Genomic DNA, 18,466 nt, shown 5'->3' with positions numbered 1-18,466 from the left:
AACTCTGTTCTAGACCCACATATCTAAGAGGTCATCATAAAAGATACAAGGTCATTACCATAAAAAATAAATAAATACAAATCAAGATCAATCCAAAAATCTGCGAGCATATCTCTCTTAAATAACAGTGTATACACAAACAATAATTGAAACATGAGAAATGACAACATTTATATGCACCACAAAATAACTTGTAACAAATAATTTGCAGAAGTGTAACAGATTCACATTTCACAGTCAATTTCACAAGTGCTTAGCACTGTACTGTACTGTCTCCATATAGTCCATTTCTGAATGTACCTCTTATTAAAACATACAGCACAAAACATCAGCATCAACTAGGAGTCGTTCCTGCCAGCTGAACACAGTGATACACTGATCTCACATCGAGATTTTCTTTGCTGGTCCATAGAAGAAACGTGCCAGAAATGCATTGCTTTTACTCGAAGAGGGCATTGTTTTCATAAAGGACAACCTCAGAGTTAAAGCAACTGAGAGCATGTACCATGCATGATCAGTCTGAATGTATGAGGTTTAAAAAAATTAATAAAACACACAATGCTAACCTAAAAAAGGCCTGGTTTGTTTCCCAACAGTTCTTCTGCCGGTCTATGGGTAGAACAGGAAATGACACTTGAAAATGGTGGAGCCTCAATGTACACACACGAAAGGAATAAACAAGGCAAGAGTAATGTGACAACTCTAAACCATGACTCTGATTATTGTAATGCTGCAGAATGTGCTGCTTTAACTAAACACACTACAGTTTACTACTGATAGTCAAGAATACAATGTGAAATACAGCATAGATGTCTAAACTCTCCACTATGCATTATAAAGGGCCAGGATTCTAGTATAAATGACTAAACCCTTCACTGTGCACTACAGAGAGCCATTACGTGTATGTATATGTGCGGTGATATTGAGCTTATGAAAGAGAACTGATCAGGTATGCAGTCTTTTGCTACTAATACAAATCAATGCAGTCAACATTTTCACTTCAAACTCACACTTGAAATGTAAATGCTCCATAACTATCGGTGCAAATTGAAATAGCCTATGCGTTGAGCAGATTTACTTTAGTTTAGCTTGAAGAAGGCTCGAATTTCTAATGTGTAGGACATGTCACATCATAATTAATGATCCTACAGTATTATAGCTAAACAAGAGTCATCTCGTCAAGTTTCCACTTTTCCGAAAGTGCCATCGGAAGGTCTGTAAAGTTTAGGAAAGGCCTTCAGCTGCAGACAGTTAAAGGCATACTTGCGACATCCAACGTTCTTCATGGTATTCTCACGGCGGCAGCCCTCACTGATAGGGAAAGGGGCGGGATTGAGTGTGTGAAAACAAACAGAACATGAAGCCATGTTTAGAAAAATCACAAGCAAAAATTAGCACAGCCACAAAAGATGGCAGCAGACATCTCAGCAGTGTTATGAGCATGAGTATTATGGGTGAATATAGAAAGCAAATAATTGAACAAACCACGGCAAAATACAGTTAACATAAGTTGAAAATGCTAATGTTTTTTTAGGTAGCACACAGGCAGTTAATGCTCTGAAGCAAATTTGACAGAAATGGAAATAAAGCTTTAAGATCAGCAGACTTCATTGGTTGTGTATTAGGGTATGGCAAATAATTACATTTGATCAGGCCAACTATTGCACGTCCCTCTTATTGGGATTCCAAAAATTCTGTTTTACAACCGCAAGTAATGTTTTATACAAATAAATATATTCTTTCAAAAATGTGCTTACACATAAATATCTTAGTAATATTCATATAAGAACAATAAAGCAATTCATATAAACTTTTTTAGCGAGTTGTAACAAATGAAAATGATATCAGTTAGCATGGTTTGTACAGTTTACTCAGGTGTAGGCCTTTGTCCGGCAAACTGACCATTTAGAAATGAAACATCAGTACAATATGTCCTTCTCACTTGTTTCGAACCCATATGACAGACTTTACTCCAAGGAACACAAAAGGAGAAATTCTAAAGAGTGTTCATGCTGCTTCGTACAGTAAATCAGTACAGTGGATCAGAACAAAACCAGAGGCTATCAATCTCTGAAAAAAAGCAATATAAAAGTAGTATGACTTGTACGATGAACAGAATGATATTGAAGTTATTATTCACTGAAAAATCATGTGAAAAAAGGTTACAGAGAAGAGCAGCTTGGACACTCTATTAAACATCTCCTTTTACATACCCCTACAGAAAGAACAAAGGTATGTAAATGATCACAGATTTAAAAATTTTGCATTAACTGACCACTTAAATGTAAAAAAGAAATAAATAAATATGTGTGTATGTGACTAAAAGAGCATGATGCTCAATTCACATGGTTTAGTAAAACAAGGTAGAGCTAAATAATATCTAAAAAATTTCAATTGTTGTAAGAAGAATAAAAACAACTGCATATATTAGGATTCTCTGAGAATGAAAGCCCAGTGAAAACAAAAGAGCTGGCTCTGAGCAAATTCATTATTCAAGAAAACCTAACGAGTCCACCTACCTATTCCCTAACCCAAGATACCTATTTATTTCCCAAAACATTCAACAACGTAGTCCATCATTTCAAACCTACAACCCATCTCTAAAACTATGGCTTCAAAATTTATCTAAATATGTTTGATGTCTGCCATGATTAATCAAGAAAAGCATCTAGTACAACATTCTATTTTGAATGCTATATATATATTTAGTTGAACATTGTAACCATTCACAAACATATATGTTGTGTGAATCAGTAATTTTTTTGTAAATTCATAAATTGAGATTACACTATCATGGCAAATAAACAACAATTTTATAATCATGCAACCCCACCTAAAACCAATGCTCAAACTTTAAAAACGATCAAAACTAAACTGAGATCTATCCTTAAATTCTATTTGTTAAAACCTACCAGTGATATTCAGCCAAACCTACGAAACTCCAAAATCAGTCAGCAAAACCTTTCTCCAACTTAAATGTCGAAGACATCGTACTGAGAAAACAGCTTGAAACATTATCCAACATGATTTAAAACAAACATGAAACAAGAAAGTTATCTCTGATATATTTAAGCAAACAAAACAAAAACAGACTCACAGAGCCACATCATTATTATATAAATGAACACCTTCAGCATCTCAAATGGAGATATTTTGGGACAGTCAGTTTTTTTTATTAGGTCAGATGAAATGCACACTTTTCTGTAGCCTGGTGAATGTTATTTTTTATATATCAAGTTCTTGCAATGGGCAGCTCTTTAGCGCATGTAAGCTCAAGCAGTGCTAACTTGTAAACAGCAGATGTACTGGCCGTGGCATGTGGCCAGACAAATTTTACAAAGCACAGAGTGGCCATTTCTAATTTGGCACAAAGGGAAGCACAATTAAACTCTGAGTTCTGTAGAATTCTCTCAAGGTAAACTTTTACATATAAAAATATATATATATAGACACAAAGAAGCGAAGAAATCTGATTATTTCCAGACTGCACGTCATGATTAGCAAACAAAGTGATTAGTTTTGGTAAAACAACATAAATTCTATTCATCATTACTGCATAAGTGTCTTACTTAAAGCAACATTTGGATGTCATTCTAAACAGACGGTCATCTTAAGAGACTGTTCCAGATTTGAGACAAAGATTTAACTTACAACATTTAGCATGTCATTGTCATTTATGCCTCAATTTGAGAAAAGAAACAGATTTACAATAATACACATACAATGGAAGCTGTACATGGTTGTTGTTGTTTTTTTCAAAATTGTGTATTTCAATGGTAGACTTTAGTGCATTCATGTAAATAAGGTTGTTTGTTTTTACAAATTGAGAGAAGAGCCAAAATGTTCATATAAACGATTGCATGCCTCAGATGTGCTCAACTCAATGGATCTTGTGCTGAAACTGGAACATTCCTTTACACAAAAACCTATTAAACCTATTGCCATGTACCTCCTTGTCAGCTGACAGTGAAAACATCCTTAAAAGATGTTAAACCAAATCTTGATGAAAATCAATTCTCAAGTGCATATTTAGATTTCCCTGAAAAAACAATCTTATTTGGCCAAATATAATGGGCTCATTGGAAAGGCTGCAAACAGGTTAGTGCAAACCAATCTTTGTAAAAGAGCAACACGTGTTCTTCCAGCAAAACATGGGAAGACATGGACACACTTAATACCCTAAAGTGCAATACATATTTTAAGCAAGTGCGATGTAAGGTGAGATTAGCTTTGGCCAGGCTTTATCTTTGCATTTAGATAGAAGCACATGGAAGACGCAACAAAATCAACCACAAAAATCACTGGAAAATTCTATGATACTGTTACAGAATAACAATATCTCATTATAGAGTGCAACAGTTCTGTTCATTTTCTCCACAGGGAAATTCATTTTTAATGATGAAACCTATAAAGACAGTGAGTTGAGATCGAATGGTATATACTTTTTTTGAAGTCATCTTTTCGCATTATTCTGATCAGAAAATTCAACAAATTGCGGTAAAACACTTAGTGGGGATTCTGGGGAATGCCCAATCCCATAAAGCACTGCAAATTATATAACATTTACTATGCAGTCAAAATACTTATAGCATATTTTGCTATCAACTTAAATAATTTCTGTAGATGTAATAATCAACTTTAAATAAGTAGTTTCTATTTTTCCTCAATTGTTTTTAACATGACTGTAATTTGCAATGCTTCATGGGATTGCAGTTCTTTTCCCTCACTAAAATGGTTGAGCACACAGTTTTGTACCTTTGTCTCATGTCCAATTTCGAAGTTCACGATGTTGTGATATGCCTTGTAGTTGCTTGGCTTGTTACATGTCTTATAATATTTTAACAAACACTTTTTGGAAAATCCCTATGGGGAGAAAATGAAGTGTGAAAAGTTTGAAAAAAATACAGAATAAAATTCCGTAACAAACGCCGCTGAAAAAGTGTGAGGGGACTAATGCACTCCTATTATATACATACTGAACTGACCACTAGCACAAATATCCATGTGCCTAAAAATAGTTTGTTATAATAACACAAATAAAATATTTCAATATTAAAAGAATATTTAGTATTGAATAAATAGATCAACGTTAAATCCTAAATATATATGAATATCTATTTTTCAATGAACCCTCTAAAATAATCAGAATATTTGTTATATGTCACAAATTATTGTACAAACTTTTCTCATCCATGATTACTTGAGAAAAAGAGAGAGCGAGAGAGAGAGAGAGCGAGAGAGAGAGAAAGAGAGAGAGGGGTAAGGCAGAAATGAACACCAAGACCTTTAGACTGGCTGTTAGAGAGAAGAGCTGAATCAACCAGAAAGAATTCAGCATTGTCTGCACACAGCTCCTCACCCAGAGGAGGAAGTAACAGAAAAACAGAGAAAGGAAGTGCTGATATAGCCAGGGTGAGGGAAAGAGAGAAAGAAAAATGGAAAAGGGGGTCTCAGGCTCAGCTGCAGCGGAGTTTGGCCAGCAGGTAGGCTATGCTGAGGAACACCCAGACGATGAGCAGGTTTGGGCTCAGGGCCAGAAGGGGCAGAGAGTAGAGCAGACTGGGGTCCAGCCTGAAGTCACGTATGGGCAATAAGCCGCTCAGGTTCTTCTGAGTTACCCCCTCCCTGGTCCCAATGCTGCAGAGAGGGGCAGGGATGGAGTGCGGGGACGAGGGAGCGGCAGCAAGGGCCAGAGAGGACAAACAGAATGGGGCGACATGCACAGAATGTGGTGACGTGACCATTGGGGTGGTTCCAACATGAATGTAAAGTGAAAACAAAATGAAAAATTAATTGCAGACACGATGAAAAGGTGTTGATTCGAATCCATCCATCAGATGTGGAGGCAAACAAAAAGTAAATCCGACATAAAACAGACAATGTGAAGTAGGAAAAGAAATACAGACACAGAGAAGGGAAGGAGAGAGAATAAAGAAAGAGAAAATTAAGAGTGATGTTCTGCATCTCTGCCATTTAAAGTATAGAAAGTTAAAGAGATTGGTTCTCCATGTTGGACAGAAGGGGGCATATGTTGGGCTGCTGCAGCCATGCAAAATAAAGCGTGCCATGTCCTCCCAGCATGCAACAGGCTGACAGAGTGATCATAACAAACCAACTGCTAACATAAAAACAGGCTTGTGTACAGTGTCTCTCCATCCATCTGTTTTGTATCCAGGCTTGTGAAGGAGAGTATATTTTTAGGTACAGATAGACTGCTGGCTTTCTTTGAGATTATACATTTCAAGACACTCAGCCTCATACACACAGGGGACAGCAGCACAGTGCATTGTGGGTAGAACTTTACCTTAACATCCAATATATTAACCGTGGTTAATGAATTAGATATTAAACTAACAATGAAGAACATTTTTACAGCATTTATTCTTACCTTCTTTAGGTAAATTAAGAAGAGGGTTATTTTTAGGTTTTTAATTAATAAATTAAATATTCTTTACTTTGTTTATATACTTTATCAAATTTATACAAATCATAATGTAATAGTATTAGTATACCATTCAAAAGTTTGGGGTCAGTAACACTTTTTATTGTATTTTAAAATCTTTTATTCTTACCCAGGCTGCATTTATGTGAACAAACATAGATAAAAGAGTAATATTGTGAAATATTATTAAAATATTTTAAATAAATAAATTGTAAAATGAAATGTACTGCTGTGATGACAAAGTGAAAATTTACTCCAGTCTTTAGTCAAATTATCCATATTAGAAATCATCCATATTTAGAAATCATTCAAATATTCTGATTTGATGATTTCTTATTATTGTTAGTGTTAAAAAGAGTTGTGCTGACTGATATTTTTGTGGAAACCATGTAACCTTTTACATTAAAAATGTCTTTACTGTCACTTTAAATCAACTGAATGTTTCTGAAAATGGAAATCTTATAACCAAACAGCGATGTATGTAGAAGTTAACATTATCTAGAAGAATATATGCTGTAAACTGTGCATTGCTAGTTTATGACTCCCAATTCATTAACAAATGTAAATGAATTAAATCTTATTGTAAAGTGTTACCACTGCATATTTACTGAGACTATAAAACGGCAACAAAACCTTCCTGTACTCATCTTGTCTCTTTCATCAGCTTCGATAGGACAGATAAACAGTTTTCTGTACAAATTGAACTACACATGTTTGTATAGATCTGTCCTTAGATTGCAAAGGAGTCAAGAGGAGTAAATTATGTGACAAAACAATTTCATATACCCTTATTTATAAGCACAAAATATCTGGCAAGCACACAGCCAAACAAATCTGCAGATTTAAAGTTTCAGCAGGTTCCTCACACTCTACAGGAGCAATTTATTATTTATTTTTTGTGTTTACACCTCTCGTAGAGCGTGGAGAGAAGGGATGGAATATGGAAGTGTGGAGTGGGAATGAACAAACACCCTAAACGAGTGAGTAAATATAAAAGTAATGAACATATTAGGCCACATATGCCACAGAGCAATAAAGACAGAAAAGTGAAAACACCAAGAAGCCACAAGCAATGAGGTATGATGCATTGGAGGGGATCATTCAGAGAGAAAGAGAAAGGAAGAAAAGAGAAAAAGAAAAAGAGAGGCACATCCCCAAAGCGTACGATGGTTATGAATTGAAGTGCAGGCAGTTGTTCAGGAGTCTTACCTGCGCATGCAGTCCAGGGCCTGGGTGAAGACCTGCGGGGCCATGCCATGCTCGTGCTGCAGGATCAGACACTGCTCCAAAGTCACTGACATAGCAGTGCGGTCCTTGGCACTTTTACAGCTGGTAAAACGTACTCCATTTAGTCGCCGACAAATCTGAGTTAAGGGGCACAAATATTGAGTTACATCATATTCACAATTATTCCAGTTCAGCATTTAAGTATCTTTTGAAATGGCACTAGAAATACTTAAAGGTCTTCAGATGCAAACTCTGTTTGCACTGTGCTGGACTATATATATATATGAAGAGTTTGGTTTCAATACACAATAAATCCATTTTGATTAATTCGAGTATGAAGTTGTTTTCTTTCCCAAGAATGTGGCAAAATGAAAACCACTATTTTCTGTTTCAAACTTAGCATAGCATCTTTTGGTTATAATAACATTAAAAATTAAAATCCAGGTCTTGATTTTCAAAGATTTATTATACATTGTTTTCCCCCAAAATGCAATAAATCCATTGAATCAATATGGAAGTTATTTTTTATATTGAAACTGATGAAAATACACAACATAGTAAGCTGATCCAAATATCACAGCCTCTGAACTTGGTCAATACTAATTATATTATATCATAATCAATACTTACAGTAGGTGGCCAACTAGAGTTTGCTTTCTACTGCCGCAAACGCCACCACGTCTGCAAAGTGCATTTGCAGATTTTGGCGCTTTAACCACAAGTTATCAAACAAATGCATCATAGCACATTTTCGCAAATAGCTGTGAGCTTGGCCTTGCTGATGTGTTACATTTGACGGCTGCAGTTGGGGAAAATGAAAGAAAAACACTGTAGTTAAAATATTTAATATTCACAAAAGAAAATTTAGTAGGCCTAAGTTATGTGCGTTTCTTAGAATGAATTCAAGCAGGATAAATGTCAAGCCAAATGAGCCTGTGCTTATATTTTCTCTAAGCTGCACAGTATTACACCATATTTTCAATTTGAAACATTTAACTTTTAACATTGTTATATTATCCTAAAAAAATGGTGGTTTACTTTTCAGTGGCGCATTAAAGGTGGTAAGCCTATTTTAGTGAGCTAGGCTACATACATGGATCTATATGCAAAATATCAATATTCTCACATACTGTATTAGGCCTATATTTGTCACAAGTACATTTTTTTATTTATATTTTAAAATTCCTTTGAAGGGGTCATATGATGCAATTTAAATTTTTCTTTTCTCTTTGTAGTGTTACAAGCTCTTTGTGCATGAAGAAGACCTGTAAAGTTGCAAAGGCTAAAGTCTCAAATCTAAAGAGATATTCTTTATCAAAGTTAAGACTCTGCCACACCCACCTAAAACTGTTAGGGTTAGGTGTAGGGCCATAGAATATACAGTTTGTACAGTATAAAAACCATTACGCCTATGGGATGTCCCCACTTTTCACAAAAACAAACATGTGTGTGTTTGCAGGTGTGTGTGCGTGCGCATGAGAGAGAGAGAGAGAGAGAGAGAGAGAGAGAGAGAGAGAGAGAGAAAGGGTCACACAATGGAGTCATCTGTCTTAACCTTCAGTGGCTTGTATACTGCAAACACGTACAAGCTTTATCAGTGTCTGTCACACCACTCAGTTCCCCTTTCGTGCTTGAACTGATGGTAAAACTTAGGACATTATTAACTGTGTTTACATGTATTTTGAAAGATGAAGCTCACGATAATGGCATTTCATTTCCAACGAGTGGTATTCAGCCAATCATAATGCACTGGGTCAGTTGGCCAATCAGAGCAGACTGCACTTGTCAGAAGGAGGGACTTTGTAGAAAATGACACATTTGAGAGAGACGGAGCATAGAGGACCAACAATAATGTACAGTATTTTAAAAATAATGGATTTTTTGAACATTAAAGCATGCCAACATATTCTGTTACACCAAATACACAAAATAATAATCTTTAAAGAAGAATCATATGAACCCTTTAATAAAATACCATGCATTTTGACACGCCAATGTTATGTTATATTATAATGTTATTTTTATTTTATTTCGTTATTTGATTTCCATTTACAAAACAAAATATAATTCCAGTCAGTCTGCAAACTGTCCCTTTGCGCAACCTGGCAGTAGTTTCATGAACGACTTTAACACGCTACTGACTTGCAGTTAATGCTGTGGCCTTGCGGCGGTGGTACACATGGCGGTATTAGGCATTTTGGTTGGGCACCTACTGTATATACAGGCACTGGACTAAAACTACATTAATCAGTCATCGCTTCCAAAATGAATTCAGCGGGTCATCTTGTTAATGCTATAAATTAATTGCAGCAATAAAAAATAATTTAATCATGAACAAGAACAAAAAATCCAAAATGACATTTCCCTTACATTCAACTTCCAAAAGTCCATTCATCATTGTCAGGTTACATTCATTTAGTTTACTAGTGCTATGTGCTGCTGTATTAACAAAAACATAAATGGCATTAATAAAAACACTAACACTGACAAGGTACGCAATATCACGTTCATAACCAAAATGCGATTCATCTAATGAATGCGATATAGCGCAGCTTGTCAGTGATCTAAGGCTCTGTGTATTAAATGTCGCTCCATCTAAAAGCAGGTGATGGAGATTTACTGATACTATTAATCACAGAACCGGCTCTACTGATGAGATGGGGATGACAATAACATGCAATTTATTGTGCAGCCCTTGTTTGTTGATCAAAAAGTACCAAGTAGATTAGTAAAACTAAGATGCGGAATGTATTCAAAGTGCCGCTATTACTGTCTAGAGTGTGTGGAATGGTTCGCTGTTATTGATTGAGCAGATATATTGCATTCTGCAGAAAAGGGAGACTGGCATTTGTCGCGGTTTGGAAAAAAAGGGAGAAAACATGACCTAATATCGCATCTTGCATAAAATTTTAAATGGACTTTTCAATAAAGACCAGAAACAATACTGATTTTGGTGGAAACTCTTAAAAATCGAGTTTTGGAACCAAACTCTTCATACTATATATATATATATATATATATATATATATAAAATTTGACTTCACATGTTCATGATATTAAGAGTGCAGCAATGTACTCGGTGGTTATCAATCCTTTTGACTTGAAGGCTTCTTCATGATCCAACACAATTCTCAATAAAATTGGCTTAGACAGTATTTCTGTTGTAATTATGATAATACAGCTTTTCAAGCTTTTTATTAGCAGAAACTGGTCGTGTTGATATATTAAATTAAAAAATTTATTATTTTGTGTTCCCAGAGCATCTGGCAAGATTCTTATTCTGTATATTATTCTGATATCAGTGTGTATCCTAATATTTTATGAATTTAGAATTTTAATTAACTTTTTTTTTAATTAACTTTTTAAAGATTTTTAATTAAACAATTGAAGTCTCCTTTTGAGGGCACCTTAGGAGTTTTGTGAGGCCCCATCTGGTTGAATACCACTGAATTATTTTACACTTAGAATATTTCTGATGAAGATCCTGCATGCTTGAAACGTCATATGTGTGATAACCTGTTATAATTATTTTTTTTTTCATCTTTGGAGCCCAGGTGTGCTGACCTTTTTTTTTCTATTTTCATGATATTTTTGTGTGGAGCACCCTGTTTTTCCACGGTTGTTGTGTGCACTTTTGTTTTGATTCTGTTTACACTCAGGGTTGCCAGGTCTTCACAACAAAACCCACCCAATTGCTAATCAAAACTAGCACAATCCCATTCCGGGAGTAAAATACACATTTTTGTCAGGGCTCCCCTTGAAAAATTTGCACTCCAGGGGCTAAATATTATGTTAGTTGGGTCACTTCAACCCAAGGCATGTAGCCCGATCATGCGGGAAAACCGAGGACTTGGCAACAGTGTTTACACTTAATATATTTACTTTATGCATTCTAAATGTTAGATTTTAGCTTCAACATTAACTTTTTAAATGTAAAATGTACATTTAACTTTTTAAATGTCTTTTAAAAATATAAATGTAAAATATCTGAAATCATAATTATCAGACTACAACTGGCCTCAATGTTGTGTGCTTATCTCGAAAGACAGAGGTGACATGCAATGTGTATTCTTAGACACTGTAGCTCGACTCCACAAAAACCCAATGTGGCTTAATTATAACTACACATGCAAAATGACTGAATGTGATCTGCCAAATGTACCTAAACAAGCATTATGCCTACTTTATGTGCATAAAACTACAGCAAAGTACATCAAAATAAATTATATTTGACTTCTATTGGATTATCAGTAACGAAAATTTATTTTTTCAGGGTTTTACATAAGCTTGCAGTTTCTTTTCTTTTCTATGTTTAACTATACAATAATTTAGTGATAAAGAGAACTGCTGTGATTAAAATGGATTAAAAAAAGAACACCTCACAACGTTAACATTAGGGCTGCACGATGTGTCGTTTAAGCATCGATATCGCGATGTACGAATCCACAATAGTCACATCGCAGGATGTGTGATGTAGGCTGTCGTAGTTGATCTGTTATTCATTAACTGTACGGGCCAGCTGCTCCCCGGCCCTTGACGAATGTGATTCATGGATTAATTGCACAGCTTAACCATCATAGAGTGAAAGTTTATCATTTGCATGTGTTTTAAAGTCCTGTCAGTTTAACGGGGCAGAGAGAGAGAGAGAGCGCGCGCGCGCGCGAGAGAGAGAGAGAGAGAGAGAGAGCGCGAGAGAGAGCGCGAGAGAGAGAGCGCGAGAGAGAGCGCGAGAGAGAGAGCGAGCGAGCCCGGCTACACGCTCACCGTCTTCAAACAACACGAGCGCTCTCTCTCCCTTGCGCATATTAATCAATTGACACGATGGTGTCGATGTTTAACTCATTTAAAATGAGAATGTAAGTGTGCTCACCCCATTTCTGTTTGTAAGAAAAAATTAGATTAGATTTCATTTCGCAATATATATCGCAGAAAAATAAAATATCGCAATGTCATTTTTTCCCCAATATCGTGCAGCCCTAGTTAACATTTAATATTTCAGTACTTCAATATTTCAGTGTCAGTACAAATTAGATATTTTGGCACTCAAACATGGATTTTACTCTATTTCTGACATGAAAACTATGGGTGATTTATTTATTCTTCTTTTTTTTTTTTAATGAGAATAGTTTTAAATGAAAGCAAGGCCAAATTAGTTTGAACAATTATTTGAATATAATTTAGCAGTAGAAGAACTGTTACCTCTGCAGCCTGCCACAAGATGTCTACATTTTTATTTTTCCTAGCATGAACATTTTGGCCAAGGAACCGTAACAGCTCTGGGAGACACGTCTGACTACGAGAGCGAGGAAGACCTGAGAGAGACAGACAATTAAAACCAGACTGACTTGCATAATTCAAATGTATTTTTCATCATGTAGAAAGGGGAAAAAAAACATTAGAGAAGAGTGATAACTTACAGTCGTCAGGTAAAACCTCTTTGAACTGCTGGTAGTAAGAGCCAAGACGTGCCAGGCTCTCCACATTGATGAGCTCCTGAAGCGACGTGTCTCCAAACCTACAACACAAACATTTTGATCTTCAATCTGAACAAGTGTATCCCAAACTGAAAACGAGATCAGATAAATCAAACAATTATGATATAATGTAATTTGTTGATGTTATGCAAGCCCTCTTGAGGACTCACTTCTCGGCGAGCGTTTGCTGCTCATTGATGCCCACGTTGAACAGCACCGGCTGTACCCGCAGCAGCATGCCGTTCTGGATCTCCCTTGGCAATGCATCAAACATGCTTCCCGGGAGCGGGATGCGAACATTGAACCCGTCTCTATTTCCGGTGATCACCGGCAGCATGTCGGGGGAAGAGGTAGAGATGGCCTGCGTCACCTTGAATGTCACGTTTCGAAGATCCATTATTCCTATGCTCATGTCCTCTAACATGGCTAACTCCTCTCCTGTGAAACATACATATAACAAAGCAAAACCAAAGTAGACAGTGTAACGTGTTTCAGAACAGAGCGCTTCACTCACATAGAAATGATGAAGAAGAATTGTGCTCTAAATGAGTTTACATAACAAAAGTGATTCAGTGGTCACTGTGTATCCAGATTCAACTGTGTATGTGTGTGTTTACCATAAGTACTTAATAGGCACTCGAACTGAGCGAGCAGACCGATGGTATAGAGCTGTCTCAGGAAACCGTCGTCACGGAGACAGTTTCTCAGTTTGATGATGAAGCCACAAATTAGTGCTGTGAGCTTTAGAGGCAAAAAGACAGAAAAATACATAGCAAGAAGACATTTGTTAGAGACTGACAGAAAAACAGGTGTAGAGGAACAGTTCACCCAAAAAAATATTTAATTTCTGCTTTTTCTCCACATAAGCATTGATTAGTGCACATACATTGAGCACGAGGGTAAACAGAAGCTCAAACGTGCTTGCTAATGAGGTTTGTTCTTGTGCGTCAGGAAAGTGTGGTTAAGCTGTTGTTCAACAAATTAAGTGTGCTCTATGATGTGCTTAAAGAGATTTACATCCAAAACATAAAAAATTTAAATTTGATGTTTATCTGCTTACCCCCAGGGAATGCAGTCTGTTAACACTTTTTTTTTGTGTGTGTTTTAGCCACGATTCCCATCCACTTGCATTATATGACTAACAGACTGCAACTGTTTGTTTTAAAAAAAATCTCAGTTTGTATTCTACTGAAGAAACAAAGTAACCTACTGTACATCTTGGATGCCCTGGGGGTAAACATCACATTTTTATGTGTTTTTTTATGTTTTTAGATGTAAATAAAAGCCTAAATTAAATCTGTCAATCATATAAAACAATTGTTTATCTTCAGAAGTATTGAATTATTTTACACAGTCTTTTTGAATTGGCTTTGGTTTCAGTGACAGATATCTCTCAAGTTTTATTAAAAATATCTTCATTTGTGACCCTGTACCACAAAAAAAAAAAAAAAAAAAAAAAAATCAGTCTTAAGTAGCATGGGTATATTTGTAGCAATAGCTAAAACTACATTGTATGGGACAAAATTATCGATTTTTCGTATATGCCAAAAATAATTAGGATATTAAGTAAAGATCATGTTCCTTGAAAATTTCCTACTGTAGATATATCAAACCTTATTTTATTATTAGTTATATGCATAGCTAAGGACTTAATTTGGACAACTTTAAAGGCGATTTTCTCAATATTTTAATTTTTTGCACCCTCACATTCCAGATTTTCAAACAGTTGTATCTTGGCCAAATACTGTCCTATCCTAACAAACCATACATCAGTGGATAGCTAAACCAAACATCAATAGAAATTTATTTTGCTTTCGAATGATGTATAAATCTCAATTTCAAAAGATTTACCCTTATGAATGGCTTTGTAGTCCAGGATCACATTTGTGTTTTAATTTAAACCAAAGTTTTCTAGGCTTGGAAAGACATGAGGTTGAGTAAATTATTTTTTAAGGGTGAACTATTCTTTTAAGGTTATGGAGGTGTTCACTAATGTGTTTGATTGAAAACTAACTGTCTGGCAGAAGACCACGTCTCGGCGGTACTGCAGGTTGAGGTCCATTGCGATGGTGGGAGCGCTGTCTTGCATGAGTAAGAAAACCATTGACTTCTTGGCTTTGTCGCTCATCATGGCCACACACTCTGTTAGGGTCGTCAAGAGGGGATACAGAGCCTCGCTCCACTCACCTGACACACACAAAGAATCTGCTGCTAATATCTTTATTAAACATCACATATTTACATGTTTCTTTAAATACTCATGTTTCACTTTAAAAACCTCATGAAATCAAAACGTAAGGTTTGCTGCTTTTAGTCCGTTTATTAGTGCAAAGATTAAAAATCTGACAATTTATTCACCTTCATGTCGCATTATTAGACTTCCATTTATCTTTGCTGCATATTTTTAAATGAAATCTGAAAGATTTCTGTCAATCCATTGAAAGTTCATTAAAGACACTGTGAAAGTAATCCATATGAATAGAGCAGTCTGTTCAACAAATAAACAGTCAATCAAAAATGTAAATGTGCTTGTGTGATGTGCGAGAACCAATGAAGTCGCGCGAGCACAAGTTTGAAGAACCAATGAGGTTTGAGCTTCTGTTGACCATATTTGATGGGCTCTATGTAAGTGCATTAATCAGTGATTACATGTGAATAAAAGCCTAAATTGAGGTGGTTGTGTCTCTTCAGAGGACTGAATTTTTATGAACTTTTTGTTGTGTTAAAAGTTTTGGCAGACAGAAAATCTCTCAGATTTAATTTAAATGACCTTCATTTATGTTTTGAAGATGAATGAAAGTCTCAAGGGATTGTAACAATGTAAGGGTGAGTAACTGATGGCTAAATTTGGATGTTTGTGTGAACTAACCCTTTAAGGTACTCTAGTTTAATAGTAAACACTAACAAAAATGATTTTAGGAAATATATGCCCATAAAGTTTACAATCAATCTTTTTTAGGAATACAGATTTAAAAAGGTGATGAGATTACAATTTTTTTTTAGTTTCATTTAAATTTCTAGAACTGAAAAGTCTGTTTGCCCCAGAAATACCATTATAATAATCTGCTTCCCGTAAGTGTATGGTAGTAGTAGTAGTATATTTTTATTTAATGCCATGTTAGCATCTTAGGCTATTTTCATGGCAAAAACTATTACAAAAAGTAATTAACAAATACAATAAAAACAAACAAACAAATGCAAGTTATATTACACAAGATTCCCGTAAGAATTAATTATATTTTAGAATACTATATGTATACTTTTAGTATATATTTAAAGCATTTTTAAATCCTACAGGCCATTTAAAAAACAGACAAACTCTTTGATATGTTGTGCCGTCACTTTGTGTTTAAATAAAATATTTTAACACATATGGGGTAACAAGCCAATTTACAGGGACTTTATAAGTAAACGTGGGTGGATATAGTTCAGAAAACAGTAGAAATGACAAGTTTACAAGAAACACCATTAACAAGGATGAACAACAACAACAACAACAACAGACATGACAAAAGTGAACACTAATTCAGCAAAAGCGCATAAGCGAGGGGAAGGGGCTCCTACCTGGGTAACTCTCCTCTCCACTGCTGCTGCTGCCATCTAGAGGATGGAGGTGCAACATGCAACAGTTAACTTGGCGAGTGCAGCATAGCGCACACAGCTCACATTGAATACAACTCAAGACAGCAGCAACTTTACAACACAAATTTAATAACTACTGTTTTTTACACTCCGATGCAAAGTGGAATGCTGGACAGGTTTGCCTAGATACAATATGTGACCCTGGACCACAAAACCAGTCTCAAGTCACTGGGGTATTATTTTTTTAGCAATAGCAAAAAAAAAAAAAAAAAAAAAATTATATTGATTATTGAATTATATTGTCAAATTATTGATTATTCTTTTATGCCAATAATCATTAGGATATTAAGTAAAGATCACGTTACATGAAGATATTTAGTAAATTTCCTATTGTAAAGATATAAAAACTTAATTTTTGATTAGTAATATGCATTTCTAAAAACTTAATTTGGACAACTTTAAAGGTGATGATCTGAGTATTTAGATTTTTTTGTACACTCAGATTCCAGGTTTTCAAATATTGTCTGATCCTAACAAACCAAACATCAATGGAAAGCTTATTTATTCAGCTTTCAGATGCTGTATACATCTCAATTTCAAAAAATTTACACTTAAAGGTCCTGTTCTTCGTGATCCCATGTTTTAAACTTTAGTTAGTGTGTAATGTTGTTGTAAGAGTATAAATAATATCTGTAAAATTGTAAAGCTCAAAGTTCAATGCCAAGCGAGATATTTTATTTAACAGAATTCGGCTACAAAAAACGACCTTTTTGGACTACATCCATCTAGTTCCTGCAGTAATGACGTCACTAAAACAGTTTTTTGACTAACCCCCACCCACAGGAATAAACAAAAAAGGGGGCGTGGTCTTGTTGCGCTCGCACAGAGAAGAGGAAGAGCCTGCGTTTGTGTTTGTCGCCATGTCGTCGAAACGCTGTTATTTTCATCTCGGAGTCCAATCATCTTTGTTTGGGCTTCCCAGGGACGCTGTACTTGGAGATCAATGGTTACAATTTATGTTTAACTCGGTTCCCGAAAATTATAATCCACATGAAAAAACTATGTGCAGCACATTTTGCTGAGGACAGATTCCTCAATCTCAATCAGTTTAATGCCGGATTCACACAAAGATTATTCTTGAAAGATGGCGCAGTTCCCTCTTTGTCTGGAGAAGGCGTTGTTTATAGACCACAACTGGTAAGTGTATTTTATTATTTAAGTTGGTGCGTTTAACAGTTTCTGTAACTTAATACACAAAGGGCAACGCTGTTTAGCTTTGTGAACTAGATGTTAGGACTGTGCAAAAAAATCGAATGCGATTTTCATGTGCATCTCGTCAGTAAAAACGCTCCTGTGATTATAAGTACATCTCCAGCACATGCTCCTACCCACTTGCTTCTCAAAACTACTCCAAAACTAGCCCAATCGCGTTTCCAGGAGGGCCGCGTGTGCTAAGCTGCTGTCGAATCACAACACAGGAACCGCTGGCACAATCAAAACTCGTTACGTATTTCTGAAGGAGGGACTTTATAGAACAAGGAAGTCATCAACCCGTTTTTATGACAGTGAAAACAGCGGTATACAGATAGGTGAACTGTGTGAAAAATACGGTGTTTTTTTACACGCGAAACATGAACACATGTTATATTGCACACTGTAAACACAATCAAAGCTTCAAAAAAGCACGAAAAATGGGACCTTTAAGACTGGTTTTGTGGTCCAGGGTCACATATGCAAGTGA

General features: G+C 35.7%; 1 protein-coding gene across 9 annotated transcripts in view; it reads right to left on the bottom strand.

Moving 5' to 3' along the window:
• Positions 1 to 786: 786 nt before the first annotated feature.
• Positions 787 to 18,466, bottom strand: part of inpp4ab (inositol polyphosphate-4-phosphatase type I Ab) — a 74,643-nt gene continuing 56,963 nt past the window's right edge. For 4 of the 9 annotated variants that reach the window (XM_059571390.1, XM_059571395.1, XM_059571391.1 and 1 more), the window contains 8 exons: positions 16,708 to 16,743; positions 15,158 to 15,330; positions 13,761 to 13,884; positions 13,314 to 13,581; positions 13,087 to 13,184; positions 12,869 to 12,981; positions 7,652 to 7,806; positions 4,613 to 5,637 (listed from right to left, as the gene is read on the bottom strand). In XM_059571390.1, coding sequence (XP_059427373.1) covers positions 5,457 to 5,637; positions 7,652 to 7,806; positions 12,869 to 12,981; positions 13,087 to 13,184; positions 13,314 to 13,581; positions 13,761 to 13,884; positions 15,158 to 15,330; positions 16,708 to 16,743 — 1,148 coding nt within the window. In that variant the 3' untranslated portion in view covers positions 4,613 to 5,456. Of the gene's footprint in view, positions 1,312 to 4,612; positions 5,638 to 7,651; positions 7,807 to 12,868; positions 12,982 to 13,086; positions 13,185 to 13,313; positions 13,582 to 13,760; positions 13,885 to 15,157; positions 15,331 to 16,707; positions 16,744 to 18,466 lie in introns of those variants that run through there. The other 5 variants (XM_059571397.1, XM_059571398.1, XM_059571393.1 and 2 more) reach the window with 3 other exon arrangements.

This window comes from Carassius carassius, chromosome 17, assembly GCF_963082965.1.
Source record: "Carassius carassius chromosome 17, fCarCar2.1, whole genome shotgun sequence".
Lineage (NCBI taxonomy): Eukaryota > Metazoa > Chordata > Actinopteri > Cypriniformes > Cyprinidae > Carassius > Carassius carassius.
The sequence above is the reverse complement of the archived record's forward strand: the minus strand, read 5'-3'. Positions and strand labels throughout refer to the sequence as shown.